The sequence below is a fragment of the Artibeus jamaicensis genome, unplaced genomic scaffold (assembly GCF_021234435.1).
Source record: "Artibeus jamaicensis isolate MK-2021 breed Jamaican fruit bat unplaced genomic scaffold, CSHL_Jam_final contig_387, whole genome shotgun sequence".
NCBI lineage: Eukaryota > Metazoa > Chordata > Mammalia > Chiroptera > Phyllostomidae > Artibeus > Artibeus jamaicensis.
This window is the reverse complement of record NW_026521812.1, coordinates 8234410-8254459: the sequence shown is the minus strand read 5'-3', so window position 1 is coordinate 8254459 and position 20050 is coordinate 8234410. Positions and strand designations below refer to the sequence as shown.

The 20050-nt window shown below is 35.5% G+C and overlaps 1 protein-coding gene across 1 annotated transcript in view; it reads right to left on the bottom strand.

Moving 5' to 3' along the window:
- PTPRK (protein tyrosine phosphatase receptor type K) overlaps positions 1-20050 on the bottom strand; it is a 498469-nt gene that overhangs the window by 37896 nt on the left and 440523 nt on the right. The window contains exon 14 of the mRNA XM_053664761.1: positions 2783-2921. Coding sequence (XP_053520736.1) covers positions 2783-2921 — 139 coding nt within the window. The remainder of the gene's footprint in view (positions 1-2782; positions 2922-20050) is intronic.

Here is a 20050-nt window from a genome sequence, read left to right as displayed (position 1 = left end):
CCAAAAAAAGAAAAAAAAAGTAAATGGGTTGTGTATCTTTGACATGCAGTTAGGCATATCATCCATCACCATCTAAATGCTATGACAGATGGAACAGCTGTGTATAGAACTTGTACACTAAATTGATTATTTTTCTTTAGATATAAAACATGAAGACCTACTAGGTTAATATAGAATATATACAGAATAACACCTAAAATTTTTATAAACAAGCCATTATATCTTAATGGTACACAGGTACATACATATATTATGTGAATATACATATGCACCACACACTATATACACACAAAATATGTCTACAGTAGATGTATGTGACCATGATATACACAGACATTTACTGTATTGAAACATAATTTCAAATTTATGTTTGGAATTATTAAATTATGCATGCTGTGCATTTAAAATATAATACATAACCAATGAAATAATGGTATACATTTGGAAATAATTCAAAAGCAATTAAATTAAAAAATGGCATTGTGTTTTGAAAGATGCAATATCCCTTTTCTAGGCCTAAAAACTTACTTTATATATACCCTCAGCTGTAGAATTTTACTAAATTGAATTCCAAACCATTTCTTTACACAACAACCAAAAGTGTACAGAATGTTTTTTCAACATGAGAAATATACCTATGTATATTAAAATTCCCAGTGAGGGATAAAATCTTGAGAAATGTAGTAATTTCTCATAAAAATAAAGATAATAAAAGACTAAAGTATTTTGCCTTTCCATTATTTTTATGATACATTTGTGTATTAAAAGGCTAAGTGTATTATATACTGATATTGCTTCCCCAAATTTGATGCTATTCAATATTATTATATCTATGATTTTGTGTATGTATAATAAACATAGTTGTGATTAAATCATACAGGATAAATGTACGGCACACAACATATGCGTAAAAGGCATTAAAAAGTTGCTTAGATACATAAGGGACTCAAGTAATTTAGTTATATATTGTAATGGAATATATCTAAATATGTAACTTTATCTATAAAATTGCAACTTTCCCTAGTCATGGAGGTGATGAGGAAGAGAAACAAAAGCCCTAGCATACTCTCTACCAAAGGCAATCAATTACAGCATAACTATGAACACTACAACATTCAACATTTTAATTAAGGCTCATTTATCCAACCACTTAAAATATGAACCAGAAAAGAATTTCTTACATTATGCAATTATAGCGAGTTGTCAGAGCATATCCCCACCCCAATCATGCTTAGAGATTGTTTTGGTGCTCTTCTTGAGACTTATTTTTCCCTTTTTGGGGTTATTTTTAAAACGAAAACCCCTGGATAAGGAAGACTCCAATAACAAATAACTGTTTTCAAGTACATAATAAAACTGATCATTTAACCCACTTTTAACTCAATGAGAACATAATCAGAGGCTACGTCCAATCTGAAGTGACTGGACTAATTTTAATTGTGAAGCAAAGTTGAATTAACTCTCTAAATTGTTTGGTGTAGGTAACCCTCCAAGTATAAATTTATAGTATAAAGAGAGATAAGATCTGGAGGTTATATTCAATACTTTTATTGATCTTGACTGGCAAATTTGTATTACTAAATACTTAAATCTTCCCTTCTCAAATAGGATGTATTTTCCAACCACAGAGGTAGACAAGAGCGAAAAGAGAAAGCACTATTGGGAAAAGCACGTATGTAGCTAATTTAACACAAAATACTATAATGCATACCTAATGTTTCTAATGCAGATGTGTCTTCTCCAACATATATATCTCCAGGAAATAATTGTAAAGAGGCAATATATTAAAATAAACTCTGATGGAATCATTAAACATGTAGTATGAATTGTATCTATATTGATAATGATTTATTTGGAGTATAAAATAATAATCACAATAGTATATTATATGATTTAATATAATATAATTAATAGCATTTATTATATTATTCAATATAATTCATAAATTACAAACACTTCTATACACAAAACTATTTTGGACTGAAGTCCGCATGTAAAGATGTTTTTTAAGAAGTCCTTCCCAATTGTAGTATTATCTAAAGCATGTGATTGGAAGGATGAGAGAGTTGTATTAGCTTCTAAGACAATGTCTGACAGACAAAGACACAGTATAGAATAAAACAAAGTTCAAATTATAAAAACTGTATACTTTTAAAATGTTTTAGAAGGAGTGTAACTTAACCTCCAAGTTAAAGTTCATTTGAAATTCTAGTGGGTCTTAATATCTGCATATAATTCTGGAAGATGACAAGATTAGTTGATATACTAGAAAAGACTAATGCTCAACTTTAAAAAAATTGACTTTTCATATTAAAATACCAAAATACTCAGTGAATATTTAATATACGACTTCACAAAATGTTTACATTCTTCTTGTATCTTATTTATAGCCAGTATTTAGAAAAGTAGAACACAAAATAATTGATAGATCATAACCCAAATATTATGATAAATTCTTATTTTGTCATTCTAAATAAACAACACTTGATATTCAAGATAAACTGATATCTCAAGTATCTTTGCATTTAAGAAATTCAAATTCATACACTAATTCCAAGGTTAATGTGACACAAACAGATATTTATATCTGAAATTAAACTGCAAATAACCAATAAAAATTTATTTGAGAAGACTGAGAAATAGGCTCAGATGCACACAACATGGTTAAAATGCAATTCTTCTACATTCAATTCTTGGATTTAAAAGAGCTTGAGGAAACAAAAAGGTGGTGGACATCTAGTTAGATAAATAAGTGAATGAAACAGAAAAAATTAGGCCTTACCTCTTTTTTACAATTAATACGACAACTAAGAGGAGGAGGATGAACACCAAAATTCCAGCACTAATTCCTGCTATTTTCACCACTCTGTCTGTCTGCTTTGCTGGGTCTGGAATCACTTCTGGTTCTTCTGTTGCTGCAGCTAAATGAACCAAGAAAAAAAAGTTTACTAAAACCAGCTAATTATCACAGAAAGGAAACTGCAAACCATTACAAAAGGCAACATGTTTATCTGAATAAAAATAGCCTGCGAATATAAATGCAGAAGCATATTAAACTGGTCAAGTTAAGGGAAAAGCTTTCTGAATAGGGATTAACACAAAGAATAAAACAAAAATCTAGACATAACTACCACAGGGAACACTGAATGATTTTTCTCCAAATGTCTTTACAAATGAGAACACAAGATCTTTCACAGTCAGTACATGGGAAAGAGATGGGGTCAGATTTAAAGATTCATTCGTTTATTGTCTCGTTCAGCAAACTCATCTCCACTCCAGTGCAGGGTCCTGTGGGAGTCCCTTTAAGGTTCTGTGAGTGGCACTTGTCTGGCACACAAGTGTTTAAGTTAAATAAATGTCTAATCAAACTGCTGAAAGTGTGAGTTTATAATCTGAAATATAAAACTTGAATCATTGGTTTGGAGAACAGAAAGAATAAGAAAAGTAAAACAGATATACCAAGAAATATTTCACATTCTCATAATAAATAAAACCCAGATAGTAAACTTGGAAAACCAAACTTTGAGAAAATAAAATCTTAAAAAAGAATTTTTTATATATGTTCACTTCCTTTCTTTCTTGAAGTTACCACCATCCCCCATATACACACATACTGGTAATTATAATCTTTAATCAATTTACAAGCTCTCTGAGGACATTTTCCTTTTAAAAATTGGCAAGGGAAGTATTAGTATCTATAATGTACATAAAATATTGAAGCTTAGAGAGATGAAGAGGAATATAAATTGCTCAAAAACAGAGACAAATCTAACATATCTTCTATCTTTTCAAGGAGCAGTTCTCAATATTTCCAGATCCACAGCCCCTCCTGCTAAGATTCTTAGGAATCAGCACATTTGGAAAACTGCCTTAAAGTCCCATTCACAGAGTCAAGGAGTGGTAGCTGCATGAACAAACCAATACATCCCTAAATCTAACCTCCTATCTTTCCAATGAATACTTTGCTAATTCCACCTTTAAAATAATCCATTTTTCTACATTCCAATCCTTTCCTCTTTAGATTCTCTGTCCTGGTTTCTTTACCCCACCCCTCCACTTTTACCCACAGTTCTGCACTTCTAAATACCTGCTCCAGCTTTCCAACCAACTGGTTTCATTTAAAGGGGACTGGCACAAGGATTTAATTTTTCCAGGTAGGACAGTGAAAAGGACTTAACATTATTTCATAAAATGATATTGTAAAGCGAAACCAGTATGAAACATGGTTTTAAGAAAGGGTTAGAGAGAATGGTTCATTTTGCAAAACAATTCATTATAACTGTCTTAATTTATCTTATTTCAACTGGGTAAAATAAAGATTCCACATGGAACACTATTTGGTAACTATTACTCTCAAAGAGGAAAAGCAAGCCTCCAGCTTTTTTTTGTAGTTAGAAAGGGGCTTTTCCTGTCCAATTTGATACTTTCCGCATATACAAGCTTCAGGGAATTTCCAGTCTCATTAATTATGAATAGAGTTAGTTCACTGTTTACCACATTTCTAATTCCACATTATGGTTCAATTCATCAAAACATGTGTTAAGTACATTGGAGATCTCCTTTCCCTAAAGGAACTTTAGAATTATATAGACGAGGTATTATAGCACTGTACATCTGAAACTGATATAATTTTAATAACCAATGTCACACCAATTAACTCAGTAAAAATTTAAAAAATATACACACACATAATAAAGACAGGAAATAGATTTTAAAGTTGCACATGAAGCTAAAAAGAACATTGCTTGTAATTCTCAAAATAAATATGTTTGACACAGTTACCACTTCAAATAGAGAGACAGGATGTTTGATATAGAAATCTCTAGAAAAAAAAACATTAGTCCGGGCAACAAATCTTCATTATTCACTAATTAAAGCTTATTCTCATCAAGTTCTATGTTACACTGAGCTTTCAGAGAGTACTCCCTTCTGAAACTCTTTAAAAGACCAGTTCTTGTTCAATGAGGTAAATGCATATTTAACCTAACATTGTAGTTAAAGAAAATATTCTATAATGGGATACATTTCTAGAGATATTGTTACATAAGCAGCATGTTTTCATAATCTTCAGAACTGCTAAGCTGCATCAAAAGCAAGAAGCCTTCAGGTGCAAACCAACTACCATCATAAAGTGGGAACAGCCAGCCTTAATACTAGCTGGGTCTAATAATTAAATAACCAGATAGACACGAAGGTGATGGGTAAACAATTTCAAATTCAGAGCTTTCAAATTTTTAAAGTTTATTAAATAATATAAATTTGCTAATAAATTAATTTAAAATATTTCTAGGAATGAAAAGCCATATCTAAGAGTAAATTTCTGACCAAAGGTACTGATAACCTTGAAGTTGTATTCAGGGTGTAAGACTCATAATCTATTATGCCAAACTGTTATTACTTTAAGGTCGCAGTCTATGTGTCTTTGTTAAACACTGGGTTTCTATAAATATTTACCCAATGGTTAAAAAAAGGAAATAGAAGGACAAATGCAGAAGCACAATGGTGTGGTGATCCTGGTGGGGAGGGGGACAGGGGGTAAACTGTAACGGAAGAAATACAATAAAATAAATATAAAAAATGATAATTAAAACACCAAGTTCATTCATGTGGGTTGAGTAAGGGTACTTGTGTGTCATACTTTTAACTCTTGCGCAAAGAGTTTTTCATTGATGCTCCAACGTCATTACTAAACTTGAATACAGAAAGCTAGTGCAGCTCTCCCTAGGAACATACTATTGGGTGGCTGTTTCCCCTTGATTTTGAGTCCTCCTCAAATCTTTAGCTGTGAAACGTATTATTATTATTCCTACTACTGGGGGTACTAAGAGCACTTTTATTAAATGTCTGCAAAAATGTATGACTTTAGATACTTTAATCAAACATATTTTTCTAAGTTCTTAGCCTAATAGAACTAAGGAATATAAATATCCTATCTAAAATCATTCAAGCTTAGAAAATTCATTAACAGAAACACAAGCAGTAGTTCCTAAGTGAACATGTTCTGTTTTCTTAAAAAAAAAAAAAGAGCACAGAGCTATTACAGTGACTGCATCCCTGAGTACTGTTCATAATTTGAACACGCAGGCAAAGGCAATGTGGAGCACCTTTTTCAGAAATAATTTCCTTTGCCATAAATCTTTACCTTTTTATCTGTCAGAGAATATTCAGAGTCCCTGGTGTTCTGAAGCCAAGAGCAGCATAATTCATTGGACGGTGGGAAAAACTAATGCAGTATTTCATTTTTGTTGTGCAAATTTTTGAGATGCTTTTTATTTTTGCAAAAATAGCTAAAGCAACTTTATAAACTGTGTTCTTCCTCCCATTACTTAAAAATAATTTACTTAAAATTAGGTAAAAAAAACCCTACATGAATTTCTCATAATTTACTTACAAAGTCAAATTATTTAATAGCTGTAATCATACAAAAACATTCTTCCATTTTTATGAAGGATATATGTGATAGAAGCCTCTAAGTATACTATATTGGGTGATCGCACAGAAGCTTTTGAGATACCATCAACCTGTAAATTCTGCAAATCCTCTGGGTCAGGGGTCCCCAGCCTTAGGGCCATGGACCACTATCAATCCATGGCCTGTGAGGAACTGGACTGCACAGCAGGAGGGGAGTGATAGGTGAGCAAGCAAAGTTTCGTCTGTATTTACAGCCACACCCCATCACTCACATCACCACCTGAGCTCTGCCTCCCCCAGATCAGCCACAGCACTAGATTCTCATAGGAGCATTAACCCTACTGTGAACTAAGCATGTGAAGAACCTAGGCTGTGTGTCCCTTGTGAGAATCCAATGCCTGATGACCTGAGGTGGAGCTGAGGCGGGGATGCTGGCACCGGGGAGTGGCTGCAAATACGGGATTATCATTAGCCGAGAGGTCTGACCGCACAGAGACCACCATCAGTCAATTGACTGCAGACTCACATCAGAACCCTATCAGTGAGTGGGGCAAGTCGCACTTAAGCTGCGTTTGGTGGCGAGCTGTAAAGCCATCCTCCACCTCGCCCCACCCGTCTTGGAAAACTTGTTTTCCATGAAACTGGTCCCTGGTGCCAAAACAGTGAAAGGACAGCAAACTCACAGTTATTAACAACCACACCTAAAACAAAAGCAAATTAAGAAGACAGCTAGATAAGGAGTGAACCATAGAAATGAAGATCATATGAAGTGTTAGCAACAGGGGAGTGGGAGAAGGAAAAGGGGGGAGAAGGTACAGAAAATAAGTAGCATAGACAGTAGGTAGAAAATAGATAGGGGGAGGGTAAGAATAGTAGGGGAAATATAGAATCTAAAGAACTTGAGACACGTGTTCATGAACTAAAGGGGGGAATGGTGGGGGAGGGGTGTGCAGGGTGGAGGGGAATGAAGGGGGGAATAGAACAAATGTAATGGCATAATCAATAAAAAAAGTTAAAAAAAAAAAAGGTTGGGGACTGCAGATCTAGGTCTTTCACTAATGCTTTCTTCCCTTCTCAGTTATAATTAATTCTGAAAAATTGTTTACACTCACTCCCCAATCACTAATTTCTCATCTGTAAAATAAAAATAATGTCAGTGCCTATATCACATAGCTTTCAAGAATACGAAATGACATAATGATGGGAAAAGTTTTTATGAACCGTGAACCATTGGCACCAGAAGCAGTGGTAGCCACTGCTGTCTCGGTGGAGATGGTCTGGGTGTTAGCTACTTGGGTCCATCACATAAAAAGTAAAATTATGGGCAGGAGCTCTGATGTTGCTGAAAAAGAGTTTTCAGAAAAATATTGGCAGTCTATTGAATAAATTATGATGAGAGTTTCATAAAGTACATGTTACTAAGTAGTCTGCCACACTTAGATGACATGGGAGCCCTACAGTCATCTCGAAGCAGCGATCATTTAACTCAGTGATCCTCTGAAGTCATTCTGCTCTTTCATGTCATGTGATCTCATGAAACTTGTCCAGTTTTAGATTGTTGACAATAAAAACAGGGTCTTTTAGCATCTTATATTACTGAAAATAATAACAGCTGTATGTTACATATTTCAACAGTAACTAGAACATAGCTTATCCTTTTTTAATAAAAATGTGAACATTACCTGAAAAATTATGATGCAGAAAACAATAATGCAGAACTGTATAAAATTTTTAACACACTACGAAATAGAAGCATAGATTTATATTGCAAATATTTCAAATTAATTTCATATGGCTTAAGGCATCTCCTTGTGGTCTCAGTTTTTCTCAATTTGTTTTGGTTTTAGAACCACAACTCAAAACTTAACATATGCTCCTGAAAGAAATAATAAAAAGGTGATAACATAACTATCACATTTCAGGAGTGTACCTAAAAGTTAAAAACTTGTGAAATATTATTTTTTGCTCTACAGTAACCTAGTGAAAGGCAAGTATTTTATTTTACATGTGCATTTTTCATCGAGCTTTTCATTCAGTTAGATTTATTCAATTGAGCAAAACAGAGCCTTAGTGTGTTCTCTTACTTCTTAAACACACTTGAGTCTATCTGCTAAGTTATGTCTGAAATCTGTCCTTAATTCCACATTTCATCTTCTTAAGTGAACCTGCTGTTTCACCAAGACTCTCTGTTCCCCACACAGGCCTCCGCAGGTTTATCTCTATTGCCACCAGAAGGAGTTTCCTAAAATGCCAATGCGATTAAATGACTTCCTTAACTGCTCTCCATTCAAAAGTAAAAGCAAAAGTTTTGGGTATAACATACAAGGCTTTTCAAAGCTAGGCTCTAACCTACCTTCTCCATCTCATCTACTGATGATTTTCTTAGGGCATCACATACCCTAATTATCTGAGAGCATCAGCCATCCCCCAAACACTCAAATACTCCTTGATCTATTTCAGGGCTTGGCAAACTGTGGCCCCACGAGTCCTTTCCATTGGATTTTGACTGCAACTATTATATGATTGCAAATGGTCAACTTCACAGGATAATGCTAAACTGCTACCAATTTATACACCCCCTGGTACCATATGTAAACTCCATTTAAATTACATTTTAGCAGTTTGTATTATCAGACTATTACATTTTTTGTCAATTTGTGGTAGAAAATATGCCTAATATGCTTTTGGTTACTGGAATTATCTTTTGAGATACTTATTTAAATATTTATACTAATTTCTTCTCTGAAAATGCTGGGAGCACAGTTTTGAGCCCCTTTTTTCCTATTTGATCTTCACATTTTTCTTATTGGTTTGTAGAAATATTTTACATGTGGTAATAATCCTTCGTCAGTTACATATGTTGTAAATACCTTCTACTGGGTAGCCTTCCTTTCATTTTAATGATGGTATTTTGATGACTAACATTCCTTAAATTTAATGAAGTCAAATATATAAATTAATTATGAGTTTTAATTACAATGTTTTCATTTTTCTCTAAAAGTTTTAAAACTGTACATTTCATATTTAACCCTGGATCCATCTGTAATTGTTTTCTGAGTATGATTTTATATATATAGTAGGAAAATATTCAGCAACCCCCACTTCCCGCCTATTCATGCACAAGTTTCCAACTGATCTGTGACCTTCAAAACCACTTCTGTCTCCAAGTTATATAAATGCCTGAATTCAACTTTTAGATTATCTATTATTTTCCATGAGGAAATATATGTATTATGTTGGTATAACATGATTTTAATTACTAGAGATCTACAATATGTTGTGATACACGAGAGACACATTTCCATGCCTAGTATCTTTCTTCTCGAGCATCTTAGTGCACCTTTGCGTTTTGCTGTGGGTAACTTCTTCAGATTCAAGGCCAGCCAATAAATTATCTCTTTATTTTTGATAAAACCTGCTACTTAGTCTATCCTATGAGTTATTTAAAAAATTTAAACTATTGTACTGTTTTCTTCCCAAAAGTTCCATTTGGTTCTTTGCAAATGGTTCTTTGTTTAGTTATTCCTGAAAGCATCTTGCTAAACTAAGATTTGCACTTTGTTTTTCTGAATACTTTGTTAAAAATATTGTTAAAAATTCAAATTTGTGGGGTTATATTGGTAAATAAAATTATGTAAGTTTCAGGTATACAACTGTAATATATCATCTGTATATTGTATTGTGTGTTCACCACCTCAAGTCAAATCACTGCTGTTGTATTCTGTACCTGACAATCCAAATATCTGTAGTTCTTCAGGGATTTACATCTGCTATTTCAGCTAATTCTCACAGTGAGTTACTTTCATGGATGCTTGGTGACCTTTGTGAGTTAACTGCTTTGTTAAACTGTGGGAATCCCACAGGCCTAAATTGATCATGTTTTGATCTTAAAATTCTGCTACTAACCATACGGTACCACAGGACCCAGACTACCTATGCAACCCCAAGAGCATCACCTCTCCATAGAACCCCCTGTATGACCAGCCTGATGTTGGATCTTCAGCCTCTCCCTTCAGGGGCTTCCGATCCCTCCTGCCTATTCTTGTCCTCAGCTCCAGTCAACTACTTTTGTGGGGGTCAAAGAAGCAGAATGGAAACCTCCCCAGGTGCTGTGAGCCCAGCAATATCTAAAGACATGTCCTATCCAGGTGAAATTGTTCTGCAGAGCTTCTCAGAGCACATTAGCTGTCAGGCTTCCAAAAGTGGAAGTCAGAATGTAAAATTTTATGCTTTTATTTTTCCTAGGACCTTATCCTTAACTACCCTCTTGCCTCTAAAACATGAGTTAATTATCTGTCCATAAACCACGTGTAAAATTGTGTTGCAAATATTTTTCAATAAGCCTCCAACATCTATCAGTTTGATAGTTAATTGAGGGCAGAGATATAATCTCATTCATCTTTTTACATCCAGTGATTTACATAGAGAACAACCATTTACTCTAATGAATAACTGATAAATAAAAAATATTCAACATTTATCAAGTTACACAAATGAAAGCATATATCAGCTACAATATACTGTTTAAAGTTTTAACATTTTGAAACAAAAGACATTAAGTCTGGAGTTAACTGATTTATGGGATCTATAATTATGCTTTAAGAAAAATTTTGTTCTATATAATAGCAATGGGAAAAGAAATCTAACATATGTAGAAAATATATTTACAGAAATTACTCTAATCATGTGGCATTAAATAATTTTATATAACAAAACCTTTAATTTTGAGTGAATTTGAGTTCCAGCTCTGCCACTTACTATGTGACCTTAAGTTATTTAACTTCTATGTTCCTCAGTTTTTGTAGAAGTAAAAGAGAAATGAGGCCGTGGCTGGTATAGCTCAGTGGATTGAGTGCGGGCCTGCGAACAAAACAAACGCAGTTCGATTCCCATTCAGGGCACATGCCTGGGTTGCAGGCCAGTTCCCAGCAGGGGACTCATAAGAGGCAACCATACATTGATATTTCTCTCCCTCTCTCCTTCCCTTCCCCTCTAAAGATAAATAAATACAATCTTTAAAAAAAGAGAGAAATGAGGAAGATATGGTACCTGCCTTCTGGGTTGATTGAAGCTAAGATTAAATGTATTAAAATACATAAAGGGCTTAGGATAACATCTGATACATAATAAGGTCCCACTAAGTATTATTTAAGATATAATTAAGTTCATATAAAATTCTCTTTCCAAATCTAGATGTCTGAGCCATAGCTAATGAGTTCAAATAAACAGCATCAACTAGGCAGAAGTCTAATTTTTAAGAATACAGAGATATTAATGTTACTCTTCATCATCTATCACATATTTATTGAAAACCTCAGGGGTACAAAAGATTTTACTAGGCTAAAAACAAGAAAGATGAACGAATGCTTTTTCTTCAGAGAGTATATAATGTAGAAGCAGAGCTAAGTATTCAAATAACTGTGCTTATTAACAGAATATGGCAACACTAAAAAAGCAGCATAACTAGGGATTTGTACACGGGGAAGAAATTGTATCTGGTTTGTTAACATCTGAAAGCATTTCTTAAAAGTCATTCAACATCAAAGTCCAACTGTGATTTTTAGATAAAGGGCAAGCTCAAGGAGGTAAATGTCTTTATTATGGCCACAGTATTAGTTATTGACACAATTCAAAATATGCCCCATGCTTCCTGACTCCGATCTGGTACCTTAGCTTGAGAGAAATATGATTAGGAGTATTTTCACCACTGTCTTTTCAGAGAGGGAGGGAGGGAGGAGATATAGAGAATGAGAGAGAAAGAGAGAGAGAGAGAGAGAGAGAGAGGATGACCCCTCCATTACTACCTACCATAAAGAAAGAAGTTGTCACATCAAATCCTTTCAGGAAAAAGGCAGATATGGGTGGGTAGAGAGATAGATGGATGAAAGGATGAAATCTGAGTAGTTTGTAGAGAACATTATAAAATATTTTTAAAGAAAAAATATAGCCCTTGCTGGCATGGCTTGGAATTGAGTGACAGCCTGCAAACCAAAGGGTTGCCAGTTCAATTCTCAGTCAGGGCACATGCCTGGGTTGTGAGCCAGGTCCCCAGCAGGGGGCACATTCAGAGGCAACCACACACTGATGTTTCTCTCCCTCTCTTCTCTCTCTCTTCCTCTCTCTAAAAATAAAAAAATAAAATCTTTTAAAAATAACTAAATAAAAAGAAAAATATAAATCCAGGCTCCACCTTAAATCCAGAAAGAAGGTACAGGTTTCCTTCCTTTCATTACTACATTATTTGTTGCCGCTGCTACCAGCCTGGCACATTTCTAGGCTCTGAAGCATCATTGCTGAACAAGACAAAGAAATCTCTGGACTCACACAGTTTACATCTCCTTTTGTAAAGCAGAAGACACACGAGTACAAAAGGATTATATGATAGTGATTAGTTCCCTACTGAGAATTAAAATAGATGAGATCAGGCACAATGGTGACCTCTTTAGATTCAAATGTGAGGGAAAACCTCTCTAAAGAAGACAGGGAGGTGGATGGTTGGCCTTTTTACTGACACGAGGAAGAGTGCATCACATCAATACCAAAATGCTTCCAATGTCTATTTACTATCTTTAACGAGAGTTCAAAGATGATGGAGCTGTCTTATTGTTAAGAAGTATTTTTAATGTCAAGTAATAAAGGAGATCAGAGAATAAAATAGGGTAAAATTAAAAATTAACTTGAAGTAAAAAATGAGACAGTGCCATAACCATAACCCTGGGGAAAATGAGCTGGCCTGCTTTTATGCCAGAAGTGAAAGGCAAGTATAAATAATCAGAAACTACATATCCTCCATATACTGCTTATTATGTGTGGGACATCTGGGGACTAAGGGCCTGTCGAATGTGAAATAGATTTAGCTGAAAATTACTGAGAAATAAAAGGCATAAATTAAATGATGCTGGAACTCATATTCACACGTAATGTTTAAAGCAAAGTAGGCTAAAAACAACTAAATCTGAACCTCAGCGTAAAATGTTTATGAACTGATGAGTGTGAAAATCTAGAGATATTAGGAGAAAAAGCCTCATAATAATGTCAGTGTTTTTTTTTTCTCTCATAAAATACAGGAACAGAAAATTCTCTTCTTCAGGGAACAATCTGGACTATAAAATCCAGGCACTGCGTGTGATTAAAGGGCAAATGCACTTGACATTTTTGTTGGCACAGAACTCAGAATGCCAGATTTGGTCAGTCATCCAAACACGCCATTCAAAACACAAATGAAAACACACACATACACACACATTTGAATTTAATATAATTTGAGATATTACAGAAATATAAACCAAACAAAATCCTTAATAATGCTCAAGTTAATAAGGATGTACTATGACCTAAAATATAAATACGTTTTTACTTATTTTCACTTTCCTTATTTATAAAATGAGGGGTTAAGATTAGCTAGGTTTTTTTTTTTTTGCTGCTTTTAGTCATGAATTCTACTTTTATTTTCAGCAGTTCATTTTCTTCCAAGGCTGGGATAATTCATTAATCTGGCATATCTCAGGAGAACACACAACATGCTTTAAATCATATTAATAGAGGCTGCACTGCAATTTTCACAGGTCTTTGTTTACTAAATTAGAAACTGACTTCATACTGTTCAGAGGAGCCAGATTAAAAAATGATTTTGAGTTCCAGCTTTTCCACAATGATTTAATATAAAGTCTAAATTATTAATAAATGTTTTAAAATTTGAGATTGGTTTTTAATCCTAAAACATCTTTTGGCCTTGAGTGAAAAATGGGAACCATATTTTCAAATGGTTCTTGATAGTCTAAAATTATCTAAGCACTGGCTATATTTCACAATTTCTATGTTTCAAAATACCTAGCCAACATTTACATCCAAGATGATTTAAATGACATTTTATCCACTTCCAGATAACGAACCTTTTGTTTTTATAGTCAAAGACCCCCTCCTTATCTAGACAGGACCCTTTCTGTAAGAAGCATCCATCTCTTCAATGAAGGCTTCTCTAGTTCTTCACTCTCTTTTGAATTGCTATGCGCTTCTTGTTTCTCTTTCTTATCTGCACTCAAAATCACAGCTCCGCAGAGGTCAGCTGGGGCTTTAGGAGGAGCAAGCGTTTCTGGGGTCGGCATTCACTAATTACATGGAGTTTGGGAAGTTTCCTAACTTGTTTGAATGTCAGTTTCTTCACCTATAAAAGTGGGGCAATAATATTCTTTTACACATATTGTAAGAATTAAGTGAGATAATCTTAAAGAACGCTCATAAAGATTTGTTTCCTGGATTTTCCATATCTTTCTTCTTTGTGGGCACACACTGGCATCTCCACTTCCTAGAAGAGAGTAGAGACACAGGACATATTCGATCTCCAAATACTTCCATTATGATAGAAATTTAACCACTGACAACCTGGATGCTGCTGTTTGAAAAACAGAGTTCTACAGTGTAAATGCAAATAGGCTCTTTAACCTTTTGCCTACTATTCCAAAAGCCAGGAGAAGAATGCCCATTACTGAGTGATGCCTTCACATTCTCACACTCTGAGCAGTATCTTTTTCTCCTTCATCACTGCTTCATATTATACTCTGACCAATTTTTAAAACACACTGGGTTTTGTTGTTGTTGTTTTGTCTTTTTGCCATTCCAACTTTTAGTCTCTCACTTTTTTCTCCTAAGATCTAATTCACAGAAGCCTTCAAACAAGTGCCTACATTTTCTTTGACCTGTAGTATCTTTGTTTTTTCAATTACCTCCACACAGTGAATTCACTGTTCACATACTTCTTCCACTTACCATTTTGAATTCCTTAAAACTGGTTTCTAAGCACCTCACTCCAAATGAGTACTGCTACTTTTAAGGGCTCCTAGCTTATGGAGAAAAAGAAAACCCTGCGTTTATTCTGAAAAGATCTCAAGGTACTGTCTTCTGGCATCACCACCATAACCCAGAGCTCGGCTCCCAGTCCTCAGCAATCTCTCCCACAACCTGCCTTTCCTGGATGGTGCCAATCAGCTCCTCCTTCATTAACATCCATGTTAATGGATGTGAACTTGCTTCCTCCTAGGCTCCACTGAGCCTTAGATCTTACAACAATAACTTTTCTCAATCCCCCCAAACCTAATATGGTTTCATATTTTGAGCATATAGAAAGCTAAGCTTTTGAAGGAAAAATGTGCTCTTCTACAAGTACAAGTTACAGGTAGATCAGGTGCTGGATCCTGCCCCGCCTTAGCTACTGGATATCATCACTTTGACAGAGAGATTAAAAACTCACATTGTAAAATGCCATCCTTTTACACTTCTCTGCTTTAAAAATAGGGAACTTTTCTGACCTGCGGTGAACTGGGTAGTAGAACCAGCAGAAGCGAGGGAAAAGGGCAAAAGTGATAAAGCAAGGACTAAAACCAGAGAAACCCAGATGATCTGCAAAGCAGAGATCTGTAAAGATAGCCAATAAATTATTAACAAATTATTAACAAATGCCATGTGTTAATATTAACAGTTATTCCAAAATTCTTAGCTAAGGATTGATTTCTAATTTTCTTTACAAATAAAAGATAAATTTCAAGTGAAGAATCAGGTGAAATCATAAGCTCTACTATATTTTCCTTATTAGTTTTATCAACACAATTCCCCCCATTTCATAAGAATAAAGACTAGTACTTATTCTGATTCTTTCATTTCCTTCAGATGATGTTCATTCTGTTTGCTCCATCTCCTTTTCATTGATTAGATCAAAGACATGTTTCCAAACAACCTGGTCTTGTTTCTGCAGAAAACAAGCCCAGCAGGATGGAGACGTTCCTCACACAGGGTCCCACCTGCGTGCCATGTTGCATCTGTGCTCGCCAAGCTGCTTTCATGCAGGGGCGGGTTAACCGGCAAAATCCCACCCATACCTCTTTCATCAGAAGTGGACCCTCGGTCAAAGTAATTCAGTCCAAACTGGCAGAAGAAACCCGGCCCTGATCCTCTCTGATGGGAAGATGAGCCTACATTGACAATGAGTGATTTTCCTTGTAAACAAGCAGGTCTTGGGGAGCACAGACAGATCCCAATGGTCCTTTGCTCAGGTGTGGACACATTTACCTACTAATGGACAGTAGAAACAGGTAATTTGATTTTCCTAAATGGTGAGGCCAAAAGCAGGCAGATGGGAGACAGAGCCTAGGCTGTGGATTGAACCATTTGGTCTGACGGAACAAGACGAGGCAGGCACAGGGCTGGGAAGGGATGGGCCTGATTCACTTCGTTTTCTTGTGCCTGATTCTAACAGTGGATCAGCAAACCTTGGTTTCTCAACATTTTCAAGAAAAACTATAAGATGAGTGGTACCCTTTTAAATGTTAACAATGAAGAGAAAAACATAAATTTAGTTTCAAGTATTAAAAGTGATAATATTTTCATAGCGTACAAAGCTAGAACTACATTTTAACTAATCTCTGAAAACTGCTAGATTATACCAGTGAATTTACAGGGAATTCTAGGCAGTGCATCACAATAAGAATAAACATTTTTTTATTGTTCTGCATGGCTAAGAAGAGAACCACTTCTTGACAGGAACAGAGAGGGGGCCCAACTTTCACAGTATTCCTATTAAGAATTGAGAGAAAAGCGGAGGACCTCTATGTGAGATCAGAAGTGGCCTGTCTCTTGGAAATCGGTGTGACCTAAACACAGATGTGGAAATCAGTACCAGTCTTTAGAGAGGACCTGCCAAACTCAGGCCTGCACAGCTGTACTGTAGGTAGTCTTTCTCTGCAGGTACCAGCTTCTGACCCTGAAGTTACACCTTTCTGAAGTCAGATTTGACCCACCAAACCTCCCTGGAAGCTAGGTTCATGAGAAAGCCCTTCTGAACTTTCTCTACTCTCCCTTGTTCATAGACCTGATATTGCCACCTTTCCCTTACCACCTGTGGTAATTAATTTTATGTGTCAATTTGGACTGAGCCATGGGTACCTGGGCATCTATTTAAACAATATTCTAGGTGTGTCTGTGCCAGTGAGATTAGCATTTGAATCAATAGATGGAGTAAAGCAGATGGCCCTCCCCCATGTGGATGGGACTCATCCAATCCACTGAAGGCTTTTCTAGAACAAAAATGCTAAAGCAAGGAGAATCCCCTCTACCTGACTGCTGAGGTCAGACATATGTCTTCTTCTGCCCTTGGGCTGAGACTAGAATTTACACTATCAATTTTTCTGGTTCTCAGGCCTTTGGACCGAAGATAGGAGCCACCCTACTGGCTTTTCCGGGTCTCCAGCTTATAGACAATTGTGGGACTTCTCTGCCTACATATTCTTATGAACCAATATTTTTTAAATAATAAATTGTATCTATATCTTCAATTGATTCTGTTTCTCTGCAGAACCTCAACTAATATACATTTCTTTCTATTATCTTCACCAAAGAAATTTCACCCTACACATTTGTATGTTCTATATTTTGTTATGGTTTCTCATTAAGACTTTGCTGGAAAGTATTCTTTTCAAAAATATGATAAAAGTAAAGAAACAAATTCACTCCTCATCTAGTATATTTTAAAACAGAACTATTTGACCTCTTCTTTTTTTAAAATTTATTTATTTCTCCTTAGAGGGGAAGGGAAGGAGAGAGGGAGAGAAACATCAATGTATGGTTGCCCTTTGCGCATCCCCTGCTGGGAACTGGCCTGCAGGGAACTGGCCTGCAACCCAGGCATGTGCCCTGACTGGGAATCAAACCGCGATTGTCTGATTCGAAGGCCCGAGCTCAATCCACTGAGCTACACCAGCCAGGGCCTGACCTCTTCTTTTTACAAATAGAGCACATCATTAGGGCAAGCGGATAATTCACAGATTTTAGTCTCTGTCTACCATATTTCTTTTCAAACAAGTATTTAACTTACTTCTGAAGTTCAAAGTTGCTTAAATAATCCAAGTCATAACAGTAACTCAATCCTTTAACACAACATTTCAACCCACGTAAACACACCTAAAATAACTCCTTGTAAGAGCTGCGTAAACATCTGGACAAATCTTATCCTACCACATCACCGTGTACTTTAGGAACTGAGCTCAGGTCTTCGAGTCACGTGACCACTACAACTTTCACTGTAACAGGCAATGTTCTCAATAGGAGATTATGTTGCAATGGCTTCAGCAAACCATGATCTTATGAATCTTCCTGTTTACAAGAAATATTTTAAGAAAAAAATAGCCGTTCCCTGTCACATCTTTGTATTTATAATACATGTAAATTCAGTATCAGGCATGGGAATGAATAATTTAATATTTTCAGTGTACAAAACCAGAAACACATTTAGCTAATATTCCAAAAACTTATCAGTAGACTTTGCAGCACCCCCACCATATTGTTACAGTTCATTTATATGTATCAATAAGATGAATGAGAAAAAATAAAATGTAATGTGAAATATTTACATTTTCAGTTAAGGTCACCCACAGTGCTAGTTTATTTCATAGCATAATAAGTAAATCTTTGACACAAGTGGAATAAATTCTACAAAGCTAAAGGAATTCACCAGTCCTTTTAAATTAGATTATCTCAAGCTATTTCCAAATCCTCAACAAACTTATAAATTCTGCATGTGTGAACTTGGCAGACTACAAAAATTTGCATTATGACATCCTCTCCCTATGAGGCCAAGTTTTGTTTTTCTTCATTAGTTTCTATGAATTCATATACCAACATTTCTGATTCCAGGACTGTTTTCTCCAACTTTTATTATATCAAGGTTATTTAAGCTGAGCCTCAAAGGGGACAAAACTTATAGAAGAAGAGTAAGTAAACACATTTAGAAGATGAAAATCAATGGTTTGTAGATTAGCAAACCCTGGTTCTATCATTGCTCAAATAAGATAAAATGCTGACTGAACAGCAAAACCTCACAGAAAAGTCATAAAATAATTTTCCATCTGCATATTCATTTCCAATTGCCACTGTAACAAATTTACCACAAACCAAAAGTCCAAAAGCAGTATCACTGGGACAAAGCCAAGGTATCAGTTCAGAGGCTCTAGGGGAGAATAGCTCCTTGCCTCTTCCTGCCTCCACTGGCTGTTAGCATACCTTGATCTAAGGTCACGCCACTGCATAAAATGCTTCTGTAGCACATTGCCTTCTGGTCCTTTGCTTGTCAAATCTTCCTCTGTTGCTCTCTCAGAAAATACATGTGATGGGGTTTAGTGCCCACCTACTTAACCCAGGATAACCTTCCCAAGTTAAAGTCCTTGTGAGGTACCATTTACAGATTCCAAAGATTAGGACTTGATATGTTTGGGTGGTTATTATTCAGCCTGCTAAAATCTATGTACTTTCCAACATGTTTTAAATAGTATTTTTCAAGGTACACGCTTTCAGTATCAAAAGAATCCCGTAGGTGAGAGACCAAAGTGATAGCATTGAGTGGCAAGTATAACAGAAGACAAAGAGTACCATTTATGACACTTCTCAGATTTTGTATCCAGGTCTACTTCTCTTCCTTTCCACAGCTACTTGTTTTTACTGCCAACAGAGCCTCTCCTTATTCTCCACATACTCATACACGCACACGTAGTAGCCGCAGAAGCCTCTGCAATTTGCTTCAAAAATCATTCTTTTTTTTTGCATGTTACAGAAATCATTTTTCTTTTAAATCAGGTAGATAACACAATCCTGTCAT